The 18,949-nt window shown below is 47.0% G+C and overlaps 1 protein-coding gene across 1 annotated transcript in view; it reads left to right on the top strand.

Moving 5' to 3' along the window:
* PSD2 (pleckstrin and Sec7 domain containing 2) overlaps positions 1 to 14,871 on the top strand; it is a gene marked incomplete at its 3' end in the record, with an annotated part of 36,150 nt that extends 21,279 nt beyond the window's left edge. The window contains exons 8-15 of the mRNA XM_079704132.1: positions 5,730 to 5,819; positions 6,927 to 6,970; positions 8,050 to 8,240; positions 8,411 to 8,481; positions 8,912 to 9,069; positions 10,443 to 10,587; positions 11,824 to 11,967; positions 14,662 to 14,871. Of these exons, the coding sequence (XP_079560258.1) occupies positions 5,730 to 5,819; positions 6,927 to 6,970; positions 8,050 to 8,240; positions 8,411 to 8,481; positions 8,912 to 9,069; positions 10,443 to 10,587; positions 11,824 to 11,967; positions 14,662 to 14,871 (1,053 nt within the window). The remainder of the gene's footprint in view (positions 1 to 5,729; positions 5,820 to 6,926; positions 6,971 to 8,049; positions 8,241 to 8,410; positions 8,482 to 8,911; positions 9,070 to 10,442; positions 10,588 to 11,823; positions 11,968 to 14,661) is intronic.
* Positions 14,872 to 18,949: the final 4,078 nt, after the last annotated feature.

The raw sequence follows: 18,949 nt of genomic DNA, 5'->3' as shown, positions 1-18,949 counted from the left end.
GTCTTTTCATTCTCCCAGTAGTGTCTTTTGGGGCACAAAAGTTTTAAATTTTGATGCAATCCAGTTTATCTATTTTTTCTTTTGTTGCTTGTGCTTTTGGTGTCATATCTAAGAAACCTTTGCTAAATACAAGGTCATGAAGATTTAGCCCTATGTTTTCTTCTAAGAGTTTTATAGTGTTGGCTCTTATGTTTACGTCTTTGATCCATTTTGAGTTACTTTTTGTATATGGTGTGAGGTAAGGGTCCAACTTCATTCTTTTGCTGTGGATATTCAAATTTCCCAGCACATTTGTCCCAGCACCATTTGTTGAAGAGACTATTCTTTCCCCATTGGATGGTCTTGGTACACTTGTCAAAAATCAATTGATCATAGCATTACAATTTATAAATGTATCAAAGTAACACAGTGTAGGGACTTCCCTGGTGGTCCAGTGATTAAGACTCCATGCTCCCAATGCAGGGGGCATGGGTTTGATCCTTGGTCGGGGAACTAAGATCCCACATGCTGCATGGTGTGGCCCCCCCGCAAAAAACACCAACAACAGAAAAACAAAGTAACACAGTGTATACCTTAAACTTACACAATGTTACATGTCAGATTTACTCAATTAAAAAAATCAATTGACCATAGATGTATGGGTTTATTTCTGGAGTCTTAATTCTATGCCACTGATGTATATATCTATTCTTGTGCCAGTGTCCCACTGTTTTGATTAGTCTAACTCTGTAGTAAGTTTTGAAATCAGAAAGTGTTCTTTTCCAAGATTGTTTTGGCTATTGGGATCCCTTACAATTCCATATGGATTTGAGGATAAGCTTTTACATTTCTGCAAAAAAGGCCATTGGGATTTTGATAGAAATTGTATTGAATCTGTAGATCAGTTTGTGAAGTATTACCATCTTAACTATATTAAGTCTTCCAGTTCATGAACACAGGATGTCTTTATATTTATTTATGTCATTAATTTCTTTCAGCAACCTTTTTTAGTTCTCAATGTACAAGTCTTTCACCTCCTTGGTTAAATTTGTTTCTAAGTACTTTATTCCTTTTGATGCTATTGTAAATGGAATTGTTTTCTTAATTTCATTTTATGATTGTTCATTACTAACATATAGAAATGTAATTGATTTTGTGTGTTGATCTTATATCTTGAAATTTTACTGAATTTGTGTGTTAGCTCTAATAGTTTTTTGGTGAGTTCTTTAGGATTTTCTGTATGTAAGATCATATCATCTGTGAATAGAGATAATTTCACTTCTTTCTTTCTAATTCGGGGGACTTTTATTTTTCTTGACTAATTGCTCTGGCTAGAACTTCTAGTACAATGTTGAATAGAAATGGGAGAAATCAGTATTCTTGCCTTTTCCTGATCTTAGGGGGAAAGCTTTCAGTCTTTCACCAGAGTGTGTGATGTTAGCTGTGGGTTTTTCATAAATGCCTTTTATCACGTTGAGGAAGTTCTCTTCTATTCCTAGTTTGTTGAGTGTTTTTCCCATGAAAGAAGTGTTGAATCTTGCCAAATGCTTTTTCTGCACCAATTGAAATGATCATGTGTTTTATCCCCCTTCTTTCTATTAATGTGCTGTATTATGTTAATAGATTTTTTAAAAATTTATTTATTTTTGGCTGCATTGGGTCTTTGTTGCTACACGTGGGCTTTCTTTCGTTGCGGTGAGCGGGCTTATTGCGGTGGCTTCTCTTGTTGGGGAGCATGGACTCTAGGTGGGCGGGCTTCAGTACTTGTGGCTCATGGACTCTAGAGCGCAGGCTCAGTAATTGTGATGCACAGGCTTAGTCGCTCCGCGGCATGTGGGATCCTTCCGGACCAGGGCCTGAACCTATGTCCCTTGAATTGGCAGGCGGACTCCCAACCACTGCGCCACCAGGGAAGCCCCTGTTAATAGATTTTTATATGTTGAACTATCCTTGCATTCCTGGGATGCATTCCACTTGGTCATGATATATAATCCTTTAAAAAAAAATAAATTTATTTATTTATTTACTTTTGGCTGTGTTGGGTCTTCATTGCTGCGCACAGGCTTTCTCTAGTTGTGGCGAGTGGGGGCTGCTCTTTGTTGTGGTGTGCAGGCTTCTCATTGTCTTGGCTTCTCTTGTTGCGGACCATGTGCTCTAGGCACACAGGCTTCAATAGTTGTGGCACGTGGGCTCAGTAGTTGTGCCTTGCGGGCTCTAGAGTGCAGGCTCAGTAGTTGTGGTGCACAGGCTTAGTTGCTCCACGGTATGTGGGATCTTCCTGGAACAGGGCTCAAACCCGTGTCCCCTGCATTGGCAGGTGGATTCTTAACCACTGGGCCACTAGGGAAGTCCATAATCCTTTTAATATGCTGCTGTTTGCTAGTATTTTGTTGAGGGTTTTTACATTTATATTTATAGGGGATACTGTTCTATAGTTTTATTTTCTTGTGATTTCTTTGTCTGGTTTTGGTATCAAAGTAATGCTGGCCTTATAGAATGAGTTAGGATGTGTTCCCTCTTCTTCAGTTTTTGGGTAGAGCTTAAGAAGTATTGGTGTTAATTTTTCTTTAAATGTTTGGTAAACTTCACTAGTGAAGCCATCTGGTCTTAGAATTTTCTTTTGTGCGGTTCTTGATTACTGATTGAATCTCTACTTCTTTTTAGGTCTATTCAGATTTCCTATTTTTGCTTGAGCCAGTTTTGGTAGTTTGTATGTTTCTAGGAATTTGTTTATTTTATCTAGGTTTCCTAATTTGTTGGCATTAATTAATTGATTGTTACTAACAAATTAATTGCTTAGTATTTTTGTTCTTGTTACTGAGAAAGCAGTGTTAAAATCTTCAACCAAGATTGTGAATGTCTTTCTCTTTTTAGTTCTGTCCATTTTTGTCTTTTATTTTTTGAGACTGTGTTATTAGATGCATACAAATTTAGGATGCTTATATCTTCTGGTAGATTGACCCTTTTATCATTATGAGATGTCTCTATTTCTAGTAATGCTTCTTACCTTTAAGTCTACTTTGTCAGTTATTAGTGTAGTTATACTGGAGTTCTTTTGCTAGTGTTTACATGTATATCTTTTTTCTATCCTTTTTCCAAGATTTCTGTCCCTTTATATTTAAGAGGTGTCTATTAATCTTTGCCTTTTAATTGTACCATTTAATGAATTACTAATATATTTGAGTTCAAACATACCAGGTTACTCTTTGTTTTCTCTTTGACTCATCTGGTCTATATTGCTTTTTTTTTCTCCTTTCTTGCCTACTTTTGGATTATTTAAGTATTTTTTAGAATTCCATTTTCCCCTGTTAGCTTGTTAGTTGTGAATTCTTTTTGTCATTTGCAATATGCATCCCTGACTTGTTAAAGTACTTTTTACCACATCCTGGGAAATGAAATAACCTTAAAATGCCTCAACTTCATTTATTTGTCTTCTCAACTTATATACTACTGTTATCATCCTTTTAAATATTATATCTTTTTCTATATTTTATTCCCCAGAAAACTTTATTATTGTTATTTTGCACAGTCAATATTCATTTAGACTTAGCCACCCTTTTTTTTGCTCTTCATTCCTTTCTGCTTCTCCATGCTTCCATCTGAGATAACTTTCCTTCTGTCTGAAGAATTTCCTTCTTTTCTTAATTTCAGGTGTTTTGCTGAAGTATGACCGGAGTGTTTCCCAGGGCCCCTTGTCCTTGGTGGGCCCTGAATTCCAATTTTTGTTCTCTAGTCCTATTGACCACTGAGTTGCTCACCCTTTTGTACACTGCTTGAGAATTGACAAATGCTTCAAAGAGGAAAGCTGCTCCTAGTCAGCCTCATCACCTCCATGTTTCCCTTATTTGCAGGATCTTTAGCCTTGAAGTCCTCATTGCTCTTATATTTCTCCAGTGTCTTCACATAGTTGTTTTATTAATATTTTGACCAGCAATTGTTTCTGATGGGAAGGTTCATCTGCAATAAGATAGTCTGTCATTACTAGGATTGGAAATCTTGCCTGGTTATTGATTGATTGATTGATTGATTGATTGCGGTATGCGGGCCTCTCACTGCTGTGGCCTCTCCCCTTGCGGAGCACAGGCTCCGGACACGCAGGCTCAGCGCCCATGGCTCACGGGCCCAGCCGCTCCGCGGCATGTGGGATCTTCCCGGACCGGGGCACAAACCCGTGTCCCCTGCATCGGCAGGCAGACTCTCAACCACTGCGCCACCAGGGAAGCCCAGCCTGGTTATTTTTTGATTTTGCACCCCTGACTGATGGCTGGGGAATGTTCAGTGTGTGTGGAACTCAGGCAATATTATCAACATTACCCTCATATTCCTCAATTACGAATGTACACATAAATGATTATATACATGTACACATAATACATATATGTACATGTAAAATATACACATAGACTTATGAAACATACTATATTAAGGCACACATAGGTCATTTCTCCTTAACCCTTTGGGAAAGGTATAGAAAATTCTTGCTTGCCAGCTACTTATAAAGCTTTCTATCATTGTTTTCTGAATTATTTTCTGTGGTGTGTGCATGTCCCACATGATGTTAATAGAATCTTTGCTAAAATGGTGCCAAGGTCAATAAATTTGAGACACTGTATGTGGAATCCTCTCCTTGGAGACTCTTAACACACAGAAGCACATTAAAAACTCTGAAACATATAAACTTATTTGATTATGAAATCCTTTTCTGGGGGGAATTCCTATTCCCATCGGTAGGTGAATCTTGGGAGACACTGCCTTATAGCAAACCTAAATCCACAAAATCCTACACCAGTAAGTATCTAGTGTTCAAGGATCTTTGTCTTCTCAAAGGTGAAGTGCCACCAGTGTTTCCTCAAACGTGGACCCTGCAAGTCTGAAAGTATGCACATCAGATGTTGAGTTTGGAGGGCTGGAGCCCCTCTTCTAATCATTGGTTAAAAAACGAAGGCAGAACTTTGGGGTACAGTCATTCCCAGATCTTTGTCTGTTTGTGCCTCCTGGAGTGAAACCATCTGCTTGGGCTCCCTAGGTCCCAGTGCAGCTCAGCATGGGGTACCCATGTGTGTTGGTGGAAATTGATTTTTGATTCTCTTAAGACCAAACTCTCCCTCACTTCACCTACCTCTTGGAGGTCTTGCCGCCCCTCTGTACAGGTGAGAGGGTGAGACAGTTGTGACGGAATACACAGAGCTTCTGCTCAGGAGCCAAGAGGTCTGGGTTCAAGTCCTGGTGCTGTGTGACCTTGGGAGAGTTAACCATGGAGTAGCGGGTGAGAGCATGGGCTTTGGTGTCAGACACACTCAGCCCTTCTACTTCCTTGCTGTGTGATCATGGGCACGTCACTTCACCTTCCTGCACCTCAGTTTCCTTACCTGTCAAGTGGGGATAATAATAACACCCACCTCACCTTCTCTTTGTTGTGAGAAGGAAATAAGATAATGCATGTTGAGTACAATACCTGGAACATGCTAGGCACCCGGCAAATGTCAGCTATTACAATACATCATCTAACCTGACTCCTTCATCTGGGTTTGAGGAGAACCCCGACCTCTCATGATGCTTGAGGATCAAATAGAATCTTGAATGTGAAAAAGAGTTTTGTAAACTCTTGGGAGACAAAGGGAAATCCAGGCAGTCTTTTTTTCATTACTGCCCTTGATGCTGCCTCATCCCTTCTGGCCGGGCAGGGCAGGGTGTGGGGACCACACCAACCTCCATCCCTACTCTCAGGCAGAACCATTTCTCCATTACAGAACATTGGCAAGAAGATGTCCTGCCAGCAATTCATTGCCAACTTGGACCAGCTGAATGACGGACAAGACTTTGCCAAAGACCTGCTGAAGGTATAAATTGCTAAGGGTCCCTGTGGCCCCAGCTGTGTCCAGGGTGGGTGGAGAGAATAGAGGTTTCTGCCCACTAAATCCTGATGGTCAAGATTCCTAATTCTGGGGTCAGGGTCGTGATGACTTTGGGACAGAGGTAGAGACCATCCAGCTCAACATGTGACTGTTATGTGTTCCCTGAGTTAGGCAGAGGGGTAGGCTCTGTGAGATTTGTTTTTAGTGCTCCACTATCATTATTGCTGTCATGGTAATCCTCAAACTTGCCACCCATTGTCACAGCTGCCGCCACCATCACCACGACCTTTATCACCACTACCACCTTCACCACTACCATCATTATCATTACCACAGGGAAAAGCCCACTCATTCTTTCAACATCACCAGGAATCTAATTTTCTTTTGAGGCTGAAGCCCAAGGTGGAACTCTGGCCTTTCAATCCCTGTCAGTTCTCCACCTTGGAGGAAGAGGAGCAGGTTTCTGGGGGGTAGATGATTAGTTCAGTTTTAGATAGTGAGTTAGAGGGACCTGATGATATCAGGTGGGCAGTTGAATAGTGAGTCTGGAGGTCAAAAAATAAACATTGCCTCCATCACTGTTCTTACCATAATTATGTTCTTCACTGTCAGGAAGCACTTAAAAGTGTTTTTGTAAGTAAGATCAAATAATCCCAGTCCCTTCACCCACCTACTCCCTGTCTACTCATCCACCCATCTACCCATCCTCCCATATACCTATCCTTCCATCCACCCACCCACCCTGCAACTCAATCATTCACCTGCCCATACACCCACCCATTCACCCATCACCCACACATACACTCCTACACAGTCCCCTATATACACTCCACATCCACTCACCCATTTCCCTGCCCATTCACCTACCTACCAACCCATCCACCCACTCATCCTCAAGTCTATCCAATCATCTAAAAACGAATCTACCCACCCATCCCCCATTTATTCACCCCTCCAATAAATAAGTGTGAATCAAACACCTACTTTGCCCCACTGGCTGAAAAGATGCTCCCTCACCACATCCACATCGCTAGATGGAGATTTCCTTGACTGTTCATTGAACTCCTCTCTCTTTTTTTTCCCCTCTCCCAGACGCTTTACAACTCCATCAAGAATGAAAAGCTGGAATGGGCCATGTGAGTAGTGCCCATGGGCACAGGTCTGGGGAGACTGAATTACGGGGAGGGGGAGGGGGAGTGGCTGGGGGTACTGGGAAGTCACGCCGGTTACTCTCCATGGTGCTGATTTCTCCCACCCAGGGCCCTGGTGACCCCTGGCCAGCTGGCCAGCTCCTGGTGTTGAGTTCCCCTTTGGGTTTGTTTTCTGTCTTGATAAAAAAGTGTGCAATGTTTACAGCTATGGAATAGATTGAACTGTGGGTTTAGTTTCATGATGTTCACAACAGGTTTTCTGTTCAGGGGATATTGCCACTATTCCCAATGATGATAGCTCTTTCCCCTCGGGGAGGTACACAGGCATGAGCTATGAGTCCCTTTACAACTCCAGTAATCTGACCATGTTGAGGTGGTGATGCTGTTGGCAATGGGGAGAGGTGACTGCCCCCTAACTTCTTCCCCTGTGAGGGCAGAGAGACCTGGAGGCGCCCAGCCATCTGGAAAGAGGTGTGGTGACCTTGCTGATTGGGGAGACTAACAGCCTCCTGAGGAAAGTTGCCACTCCACTGGGGAGTTGCTGTACTCCCCAGGGCAGCCTGAGTCTTTGGGTCCATGAAGAGGTCCCAGGCAGGGATTGTTAGGAACCCCAGTCCAGCTGGGGAGAGCTGGCATTCTTATACCAGGGCTTCTAGGCTGGGGAACCTAGACTTTAGGGGCCTCATCTACTGACCTTCCCTCCCTCACCATGTCCCTGGGGCTTGGGCAGTCTGGCCATGGGTTACTGCTCCCTGGGGCTGGGCTTTCAGAGAGGAGAAGAAAGGCAAGGAAGGAAGTCTGAAGGTAGTAAGGTCTCCAGCTTTGTGATCAAGGGTGAAGATTGCAGCTTGGAGACCAAAAATCAAAGCTCAGAGGAGAGATGTCAGAATTGAAGACTCAGGGGAGGGGACAAAGGTCTGGACCTGTGGTCTGGAACTGGAACCTCCTTATCTCTGCTCTTTACCTCTAACTGGCTTCCAAAGGGGTGTTTTGTGGGGAGAGGGCATGTTGATGTAGGGATGAGGCCTCCATGGAGGTGGTACTCAGGCCTAGTGCTTTCCTAGTGATGAAGATGAGCTGAGGAAATCACTGTCTGAGCTGGTGGATGACAAGTTTGGGACAGGCACAAAGAAGGTGACACGGATCCTGGATGGTAGCAACCCCTTCCTGGATGTCCCACAGGCTTTCAGCGCCACCACCTACAAGCATGGTGTGCTGACCCGGAAGACTCACGCCGACATGGATGGCAAGAGGAGTGGGTGTCAGCGGGGAAGGGGCATGGGGAGGGATGCTAGTCCAGAGGGGGTCCACACCCCCTTGGCCACTCCTCTGGTAATGCCCATGCAGGCAGACGTGTGGGGGACACAAGGGAAGAGATATCGGGGTGGTTGGTTGTGGCCACACTACCCGTGCCCCCCTCCCCAGCGCCCCGTGGGAGGCGTGGCTGGAAGAAATTCTACGCGGTGCTCAAAGGGACCATTCTGTACCTGCAGAAGGTGAGAGACTACCCCAGAGTCCTTACCCAGAAAGGGTCAGCTCAGCCCCTGCCTTATGGTGTCCAGAGAGTCCCGGGCAGGACCTAGAGCTTAGGCAGATTCTGGGTCCTCCCTCATCAAAGGCCTTACTTGGGCTCACGAAGGGCTTTGGTGGTTTCAGGGAGGGGTCTTTTGAATGTTCAGGGGTTCAGAGGATACACAGTGTAAGGCCTGTTCAGGCTTCTGAGACCAACTGGGGAGGAGTGCCTAGTGAGTCTTCTTGGGGTGGGCATGGCATCAGAGTGGCAGCAGCTTGAATAATGGTGGGATGTACAGGGACAGAGAGAAGGAGAGCAAAAGGGAGGGACAGTGAGGGTGGAGGAAGTATGGGTCAGTAAGTCAGAGCCTGGTGATGACAGAGGCTTGCCCAACCCCTACCTGGCTTGTCCAGGATGAGTACAGGCCTGACAAAGCCCTGTCTGAGGGCGACTTGAAGAACGCCATTCGTGTGCACCATGCTCTGGCCACCAGGGCCTCCGACTACAGCAAGAAGTCCAATGTGCTCAAGCTGAAGACAGCCGACTGGAGGGTCTTCCTCTTCCAGGCACCGTAAGTAGGAGTGGGAGCACCCTCGCTCCCACCCTGGGCTCAGGACCTGCCCCATCCCCTCGCCTCGTCCACCTCAGGGGAGGCGCCCTTAGCTTCCCCTGCACAGCAGCCATGAGAGTGAGTGTATCCGTAAACAGCTTGGGTCCCTCCCCAGCAGCACTGGTTCTCAAGTGTGGTTCCCTCAGCATCTCTTGAAAAACCTGTTAGAAATGCAGTTTCTCTGGTCCCACCTTAGACCTCCTGAATCAAAAATGCTGGGGAGGGCCTCCCTGGTGGCGCAGTGGTTGAGAGTCCGCCTGCCGATGCAGGGGATACGGGTTCGTGCCCCGGTCTGGGAGGATCCCATATGCCGCGGAGCGGCTGGGCCCGTGAGCCATGGCTGCTGAGCCTGCGCGTCCGGAGCCTGTGCTCCGCAACGGGAGAGGCCACAACAGTGAGAGGCCCGCGTACCACAAAAAAAAAAAAAAAAAAAAAAAAAATGCTGGGGATGGGCCAGCAATTGTGTTTTTTTTTTTTTTTTTTTTTTTTTTTTTTTTTTTTTTGTGGTACGCGGGCCTCTCACTGTTGTGGCCTCTCCCGTTGCGGAGCACAGGCTCCGGATGCACAGGCTCAGCAGCCATGGCTCACGGGCCCAGCCGCTCCGCGGTATATGGGATCCTCCCAGACCGGGGCACGAACCCGTATCCCCTGCATCGGCAGGCGGACTCTCAACCACTGCGCCACCAGGGAGGCCCAGCAATTGTGTTTTAACAAGCCCTCTAGGTGATTCTGATGTGCACTGAAGTCCCTAAATACAGGGCAGATGGGATCTTTATCATCCTCCACTTAAAGTCGGGGGGACGGGTGCAAAAGACTCACCCTACAGTTTCTCCATAAGACCTTCTTTCCACTCCCCTGCGCTCCATCCTCCTGTGACTTGAGATTGGGGTTTCATGTGTCAGATGAGATTAAAAGGGGGGAGGCTGGTAAGTGAGCTCTCAGGACAAGAGTGGATGTGCCGGGCCAGGTAGTGGGGCAGGGACGAGATGGCCAAGTGGGGGTGACCAGTTGCCCAGCTGCCTCTAACAATCCCCTGCTGGTGTCACACTCATTAGCTCCAGGCTGTTAGCTCTGAACCTGGCTGGGCAGCTTTATTTCCACATGAAAATCCAGGTCTTGCCTGGGAGCTGGGACAGAGGGGAGCTCCCTACACAGATGTGACCAGGCCCATCCAGCCCCCATCCTGCCATCCTCCCTCACTCCTTTGCCCACTTACACGGAGGTCTTCATGCCCTCTCTGTGCCAGGCTGGTGCTGGGTACTGGGTGCTGGGTGTGGGATAGGGAGTCCTATTGTGAGAAGCCAGTGCGCTCTCCCCTCCCCTCCTTTCCCCAGGAGCAAGGAAGAAATGCTGTCCTGGATCCTTAGGATCAACCTGGTGGCTGCCATCTTCTCGGCGCCCGCCTTCCCAGCTGCCGTCAGCTCCATGAAGAAGTTCTGTCGGCCCCTGCTGCCCTCCTGCACCACTCGCCTCTGCCAGGTACAAGCTCCTGGGATCACGACACCACCTCCCCAGGCTGCCTCTGCCGTGCCAGGTCCCCCATTCAACAGCCCTCACCTCAGCGCCTATCCGGTGCCTGGTCCTGGGCTAAGAGACAAGGGCAGATATTCTCCTCCATCTCCACCGCACCCCATCCCCGTTTACAGATGGGGAGACTGAGGCCACACACCACACAATGGTCTGGGTGTGCCAGTGGCAGTGTGTCCTGTGGATGTGGTTGTGGTCTGTGGGCATAACGTGTGTCTGGGACGAATGGGAGAGAATGTGTGTGTCACAGGGAGCGAGCGACAGGTGAGACTTGGCTGCCCCTTCATCCAGGGCTCTTTTGCTGCCCTCACCTACCCTTAAATATTTTATTTGTAATCCTTAAAAAGCTCCTACTCATTAATACTCCATTTTTCAGAGGTTTTTTTTGAGAGGGGAGGATAAATGGTGGGCCACTACTTGTGAGGTGGAGGGCAGGGGCAGCGCCATACTTCCCTTCCTGTCAGGGCCCTTGTCCGGGGTCTTCTCCACAGAGCCCCTGGGGCTGTGCAAGCGGTGCACACTCCCCCCATGTGCACACATGCCATTCAAGCACACGCATGTTTATGTGTATACACACGTGCTGTGCACCCACACCTACACCACACTTGTGTCTGCGCACACACACACACACACACCCCACACACAAATGCATGCAGCCCAGTGCCTGCATGGCACAAAGGGGTCTGGCTGTGCTGTGATGGCTGGGGTGTACTGTGCACTTGTCTGTGAGTGACAGTGTCTTTGGGTATGATCCTGGGTCTGTGGCCATCAGCCATGTCCGGGCGTGAATGTGAGAGACTGTGTGCATCGTATGAAGCCAGGGGGTGCCGAGGCCGGGCTGCCCCTTGGTCCAGTGGGTTTGTGTGCATGTGACGGTTCATAGGAGCCAGGGGCTGTGTCTGGGTGACTGTGTGTTTGTGTAAGGGAGTGTCTGCGTCCACACACAGTGTGAGGGTCTCTCATCTCCTGAGCCTGCTGGGGAGGCTCTAGGAGAGCTGATGCCAATGGCAGGAGGGGAGGAAGGAAGGCAGCGGCGGAACGCTCCCTTGGGCCTAGACCCGGCTCTGCCCCTGTGTATTTGACAACCCTGGCCAGGCCTCAGTTTCCCTTTGGTGAAGCAGCTCCTGGTGGGATAGCCCTGTGACCTCCTGAGAGTGGGACCTCACAGTCCATGGCTTGTCTTTGCAGGAGGAGCAGCTGCGTTCTCATGAGAATAAATTGAGGCAGGTGACTGCAGAGCTGGCTGAGCACAGGTGTCACCCGGTCGAGAGGGGCATCAAGTCCAAGGAGGCTGAGGAGAACCGGCTGAAGGAGCATTATCTCACGTTTGAGGTGGGCCCTTCAAAGGAGGGGTTTTGAAGAACAGGGCTAGAGCAGGAGGAAGAGGCCAGCTCCTGCCTTCCACATCATTCCCCGACCAGGGGCTCCTGCTTTGGGGGCTCCCCTGAGGTAGTCGTGGACTGTGGTCTCCTGTGGGCCTATCTCTGCACAGTCCAGCTGCACAAACAATTGTGCCCTCACTTATGTCTCTCAAAGAGCACCAGACGGGCTCTACCAGAGACCCCTGTCACCCCTCTACATCTTTCTCCAAGCCCCATCCTCACCTCCCCTTTCCCCATAGGCCCAGCTTCTCGGGAAGTTTTTACGACCAAACCACAGAACTCATAAGCCCTCTCCACGTGACTTTCCCGCCTTGTGTCTCCTGTGCCTCTTTCACATAGGTTTATCAAGCAGAGCACCTTGGTCTTTCCTTCTGAGCTCCCCCTTCTTTCCGTCTTGTCTCTGCCCCCTCCCCTGGTTCTGCCCCACCGTGGGGTGAAGGATGGTGGGGTGGACTTGGGGGAGGAAGGCAGGAACCACTTGTCCATTTTGGACCGACCTGCACCAGGGGGGTGGACAGACACAAGAGAGGCTGAGACCAAGTCAGGAAGCCCCTGGAGCAGGAAGGGTGGGAAGTCGCCCCTCTCAGCCTCTAGATTTCCACTCTGATTTTCTACTGCAGCATAGAGGAGAGAGGAGAGCTCCCGGGATTGATCCTGACCTTTTGAAAAACATAACACTTTATAGCTTTTGGAAGTCTTCTCCATTTCACTCTCTCTGTGATGTAAAAAAAGCCACACTGATTGGCAGGTGTGATTCTCTTCACTTCCCTTGTATTGATTGATTTAATCCTCATATGAACTCTGTGACGTGGGTTTTGTTATTATCCCCATTTTACAGATGGGGAAATTGAGGCTTGGAGAGGTTGGATCATGTGCTTGAGGTGACACAGGAAGTGCAGGAGCCAGGATCCTAACCCAGGCAATTGATTGTGGCTCCAGAGCCCTGGTCTTTCTCACCCCCTGCCTGGCTTAACTGGGGGTGGTGGGGAGTGGTGGGGAGAATGAAGGGTAGGGGAGGTGAAGCCCAAAATGAAGGGTCTTTCAGCTCCTGTGGCAGAGCTGGGTGAGAACAGGGTCTTGTGACCCTTAGTCCCTGCCTCCCCTGGGACTGCAGTGAGGGCCTGAAGCTCAGAGTCAAGGCCTCAGACACTGCCAAATCTCCCTCCTAAATGTTTACCAATTTACAGCCCCTTTAATAGCTCATGAATGTGCCTCTCTCTCCAGGCCCTCACCAACACTGGACATAATCTCCATTAATCTGATAGGTTTAACAAGTGGTGTCTTATTGCTGTTTTAATTTGGATTAAATTTTTTTTTTAAAAAATTGTGGTTAAAAAGCATAGCATAAAATTGATCATCTTAACATCATCTTATCATCATTTTTAAGTATATAGTTCAGTAGTGTTAAGCCTGTTCACATTCTTGGGCAACCAATCTTCAGAACCTTTTCACCTTCCCAAACTGAAACTCTATAACTATTAAACAAAGACTCCTCAGCACCCTCCTCCCAGCCTCAGCCCCTGACAACCACAGTTCTACTTTCTGTCTCTATGAATGTGACTACTCTCTAGGTACTTCATATAAATGGAATCATACAGAATTTATGTTTTTGTGACTGGCCGGTGTCACTCAGCACAATGTCCTCAAGGTTCATCCCTGTTGTAGCATACGTTAGAATTTCCTTCCTTTTTAAGGCTGAATACTATTCTGTTGTATTTGTATACCACGTTTTGGCTATCCTTTCATCGACTGATGGACATTTGGGTTGCTTCCATCTTTTGGCTACTGTGAATAATGCTGCCATGAACATGGGTGTGCAAATGTTTCTTTGAGATCCTGCTTTCAGTCCTGCTTTTATATCCAGAAGTGGAATTGTTGAATTGCATGTAATATTATTTTTCACTTTTTGTGGAATAGCCGCACTGTTTTCCATGGTAGCTGTACCATTTTACATTCCACCAATAGTGTACTTGGGTTCCAATTCTTCCACATCCTTACCAACACACTTGTTACTTTCTGTTTTGTTTTTGTTTTGATAGTAGTTATCTTAATGTGTTTGAGGTGATATCTCATTGTGGTTTGGATCTGCATTTTCCTGATGAATAGTGATGTTGAGCATCCTTTTGTGTGCTTATTGGTCATTAGTATATCTTCTGTGGAGAAATGTCTATTGGAGTCCTTTGCCCATCCTGAAATTGGGCTGTGTTTTTGTTGTTGAGTTGTAGGAGGTTTTTTTTCCCTTTAATATTCTGGATACTAGACCCTTACCAGGTTTATGATTTGCAAATACTTTTTTCCCATTCTGTGGATTGCCTTTTCACTCTATTGACTGTGTCCTTTGATACAGAGAAGTTTTAAATTTTGATAAAATCCTATTTGTCTATTTTCACTCTTGTCTGTGCTTTTGGTATCATATCCAATGTCATTGACAATTAATTTAGAGTTTTTAAAATTATGAGTGAAATTTCTGTGCATGTCCCTTGCCTAATATTTTTTATTGGGTTGTTTATCTCCTTTTTATTGATTTGTGAGAGCTCTCTAAATATTAAGGAAATTAGTCTTTTGTTATATAAGATACATTTTTTTCTCATTTTGTTGTTTGTCTTTTGACTTTGTTTTTGGCCTTTCTCTGCCCTTTCCCCAGAAAAGCCGTTATGAGACCTACATCCACCTCCTGGCTGTGAAAATCAAAGTGGGCTCAGATGACCTGGAGCGGATTGAGGCCCGGCTGGCCACCCTGGAGGGGGATGACCCCTCTCTCCGCAAGACACACTCGAGCCCTGCCCTCAGCCAGGGCCATGGAACTGTAACTGGCAGCAAAGCCACGAGGGATAACACTGGGCCTGATACTTAGCTGGCATGGATGGGCAGGTCCCAGAGGCAGGCAATGCCCCCAGAGGGGTCAGTGAGCACAATTCCAGCTAGGGGCCACTTGGATCAGCTCCAGGCAGTTGTTGGGCAGCCAGGGGGCTGTGGAGAGCCCTGTGGGCCAAGGAGATGGAGATGCTATTCATGGTGTCGATCTTGCATCCTGGGGCTGCTCTGGGCCTCCGACCCTCTCCCCAGCTCTCACATCCCTCTTCACCCCAGAGCCTCATTTTCTAGGCCAGTTGTGTGCATGCTCTAGCCACCATCTCAAGAAGTGGGAAGGGTGGTTGAACTTACCAGGCTCTCCTCTTCTCACAAGTTCCTCCCCTTATCTCCCTTGTTTCCGAGGGCAGGTCTTGACCCCAGGTCTCAGCTTGGACTCCCACCCTTTCTCCTCCTCCTTCCTCTGAGTTGACCAGCAGCAGGTCTGCAGACCACCAGCACTATCCTCTCTTCCTCCACTCAGCAGCCTTGGGAACCACACCCCATTCTCCTGCCTCACCTGGCAATAACCCAGGACCCAGGCCTGTCCCTCAGTGCCAAGCTCTCTCCACTCAAGTGTGTGTCCACCTCATCTTCCATCCATCGAGGCCACTACTGCTTTCTTTTATATGGACATAAATGTATATATATAAGAATTATATATATATATAAGGAACTCCTCTAGAGATGGTTTTGGAACTGATATCAGTTAGAGGATGAAATAAGAGGTAGGAAAAGCCTATTTCAGAATGCACTTGTTAGCAAGGAGGGCTGCTCTCTGGCCCCTGGAGGCCCTGACACTCTGGAAGGTAAGGTAGAGATAGTATGACCTCCTCTCACCCTATTTCCCCCTCTTCCGGCTGACCTGTGACTTAAACTGCTCTTACAGTTAATGCTTTGGTATAAATAGTGTGTGTGTGTGTGCTGCCCCTTCTGTCCCACAGGCATCCTGGGGTGTGAGTGGGATGGGACCGTGGCCCTGTTTATATTTTGGTCTTTATGTTGGTGCTGCCGGGTCTCTGAGCTCCAGAGGTGGCCTCTTGTACAGATCTACTGCTACAGGAATAAAAGACACTCTGCCTTGCAAATAGCCATTTGTCAACAAGCCCAAAGATGTCTGGTGGGGGAAGGTTATGGAAGCCATTAATTCTTGGTCTTGGGAAAAGGTGGAATGACAAGTTGTTGATTGTTTTTTAGGTTGCTATTTCTCGTACTCTTCTAGTGACTCAGAAACGCTAGTGAAGGACATGTCTGGGAAGAATAATTTTCCATGTGATGATCACAGACTAGCATCCTTTAAACCCTGCAATCCTCAGACTGACAGTGGTGGCACCTGCAATACAGCTGTGATGAGCAAATCCTTTCTATTTTTAAAATAGATTACTGTAGTTTGGCCAGCAGTTTGACCTCAGTGGTAACATATTTAGTTAATAAGCCAACCTTGCAACTAAGCAGTCAACATTTATAAGCCCACTCACATTTGATACAAGGGACCTGTGAGTCTGTGGAGAGATGTAGTGACTTAAATCCAGGTTATTTAATTTGGATCAGCTGAGTGTATTTTATAACCAAACCATCTGGCACCTTCATTTTGCTGAGTGGAAGTAAATGTTCATTTAAGTGAAATTGAAAGAGCAATGTGGCAACATAAAAAAGCTCTCTGTACTTTTTTCTCCACGCTGTCTCAAAGGTCCTTTGAGTTTGGGGTCAGCTTCCCACCCTCTACCTCATGAGGGTGGGTGAGTGAAAGCAGAGGAGCAGGCTCCATCCGCTGCAGACACGTGTGCTTCCCTGAGCACTAGCTGTGCCTCCCATCAGTAAAAAAAACGTTTAGTTCACTTTCTTAATTGTATAATTATTTATTGTAAATTATATACGTGTACTACTGTACTAAAATATTATGTACATTATAAAACATACACAAAAATAGAAATTTTAAAAAGATGAGATGAAAATAAATCTAAAGCAAAGTTCTTTTTTTTCTGCATTCTAATGGCCCATCATATTCCCTCTACAACCTCTGCCCTTAATAGGTCCATTTTCCAGGACTGTCCAAATCCAGAGACTTGGAGGACTGCAGGTGAGATGTGATAAGTGGTTTGCGCCACCTGGTGGTCCTGGGACGTGTCCGTGGGCTCAGGGACTCCTAGGGGCTGACCTTTGAGGACAGCGTCTCTTGAGCCTCCATCCTCTCATTCAGTGAAGGTGAACAGTGCTGCACACTGTGCTGGGTGCTGGGGATACTGTGGTGAGAAAAGGATTGACCAGATCCCTGTCCACACGGGGCTCACAGTCTAGTGGGGAGGGGGACAGACAGTCACCATTTCCATTTGGGACTCTGGAAGGGCTGGGGAGACAAGCCAAAAATGACCTGGCAGAGAGAAGAAAAAAGAATTGGAGAAGTGGGGAAGACTGACTCAGGAAGCCACCCGAATGTCCTAAGTGCTCCTGGGGGACAGGGTAGTAGTAGGAAAGTCACTAAACAGGGCTATACCTCTTCCTGACAGGCCATACTAAAGATGCCCCAAGGCAGGATTTGAGAGGTGAGTAGAAAAGGGGCCTCTCTGGCCACACCTGCTCCTAGGTTCCATTCACACCTGTGAATGAATAGGTGGCTGATATGATGGGGAGTCAAGGAAACTGATTAGGTTCTGGCCTTAGACTCAGCAGGTAACTTAGAATCCAGAGCAGATAATGAAGGTACCAAATGGGGTCATGTGAAAGTCAATGAGTTAATCAAGGGGCCATTCAGAATTACTTGGGGTTACATAGAGGTGGATGGGTTCACTGGGGTCATGGAGGTGGTTTCTGACTAAAAATTTAGCAGGTAAAAACTTAGGGCCCTCAGAAGGGTCAAATGAGGATACTAAACTGGGTCATGAAGAGGTCAGTGGGTTCACCAAGAGGTCATTCAGAATTACTTGGGGTCACATAGAGGTCAATAGGTTCACCAAGAGGTCATCCAGAATTACTCTGGGTTAGATAGAGGTCGGTGTGCTCATTGGAGTCATGGAAGTGGTTTCTGAGTGAAAATTTAGAAGGTAATAGTAACTCAGGCCCTCAGAAGGGTCAAATGAGGACAATAAACTGGGTCATGAAAAGGTCGATGGGTTCACCAAGAGGTCATTCAGAATTACTCAGGGTCATACAGAGATCATAAATCACACAGAGGAATTACTGGCTCTCAGAGAATTTTAGAGGCAATAGCACACTCAGAGCTGGCACAGGGATCTGGATGAGATCATCAGGGGCTAGAGAAGTCAGTGATTTGCAGGTTTGTGTAGCATTTAGTTCATTAATTTCCTTTTTTTCTTTGTAACAGGTACTTTTTTTCCCCAGCATCCCCACATGAATATGTGTCTAGTTCTTTACTTTTCTCCATCACTTCCCTTTCATCCAGTTTTTGCCACTCTCTGTGTGACTCAAGAATGCAAGGCACAGGATATGGTCATCATCATCATCATCAAATTAGCCATTAATAGACATCTGTCATGTGCCAGAAGCAATCCTGGGTGCTCTATATAATCTCCACAGCAACCCTTTGAGGTAGGTATTAGCATCACCCTTTCCCAGCTGAGGCAAGTGCAGCCTAGAGAAGTCACACAGCTAGTTAGGGGCAGAGCTGGAATTTGAACTCAGGCCCCGTTGATACCTAAGCCCTTTCAACCCTAAGCCTCTCTGTCCTTCGCATGTGTAGGTCTCTGAGCTGACTACACACATTTGTGCACACGCCCACACGTCAACCACGGGAGCTCTTTGGATAGCTGACTCCTTTGTGTCTGGTTGGAACCTAATGGTTCCTGGTGCTGGGCATTGGCTTAGTAACATTAAACAATGAGGGGAAAGGCTCACCCTGGACACCATCTGCCTTCTCCATGCCTGAAATCATGTACCTTTCATCAGGGACTGCAAGTTTAGACAGGCCCTGGCTTTGAGGGGATATAAAAAACCCCAACACCCTGTGGGCTTACAAGCTGCAGCAGCTGTGGTCCTCCTGGCAGCTGAGGGTACCCATTATGCCGCTTTTCATGTCCACACATTGCCTGAGGCCCCAAGGGTCATCTTGCCTCAGCTGCTTCAGT

This window comes from Hyperoodon ampullatus, assembly GCF_949752795.1.
Source record: "Hyperoodon ampullatus genome assembly, chromosome: 4".
NCBI classification, from domain to species: Eukaryota; Metazoa; Chordata; class Mammalia; order Artiodactyla; family Ziphiidae; genus Hyperoodon; species Hyperoodon ampullatus.
This window is presented reverse-complemented; position numbering and strand designations above follow the sequence as displayed.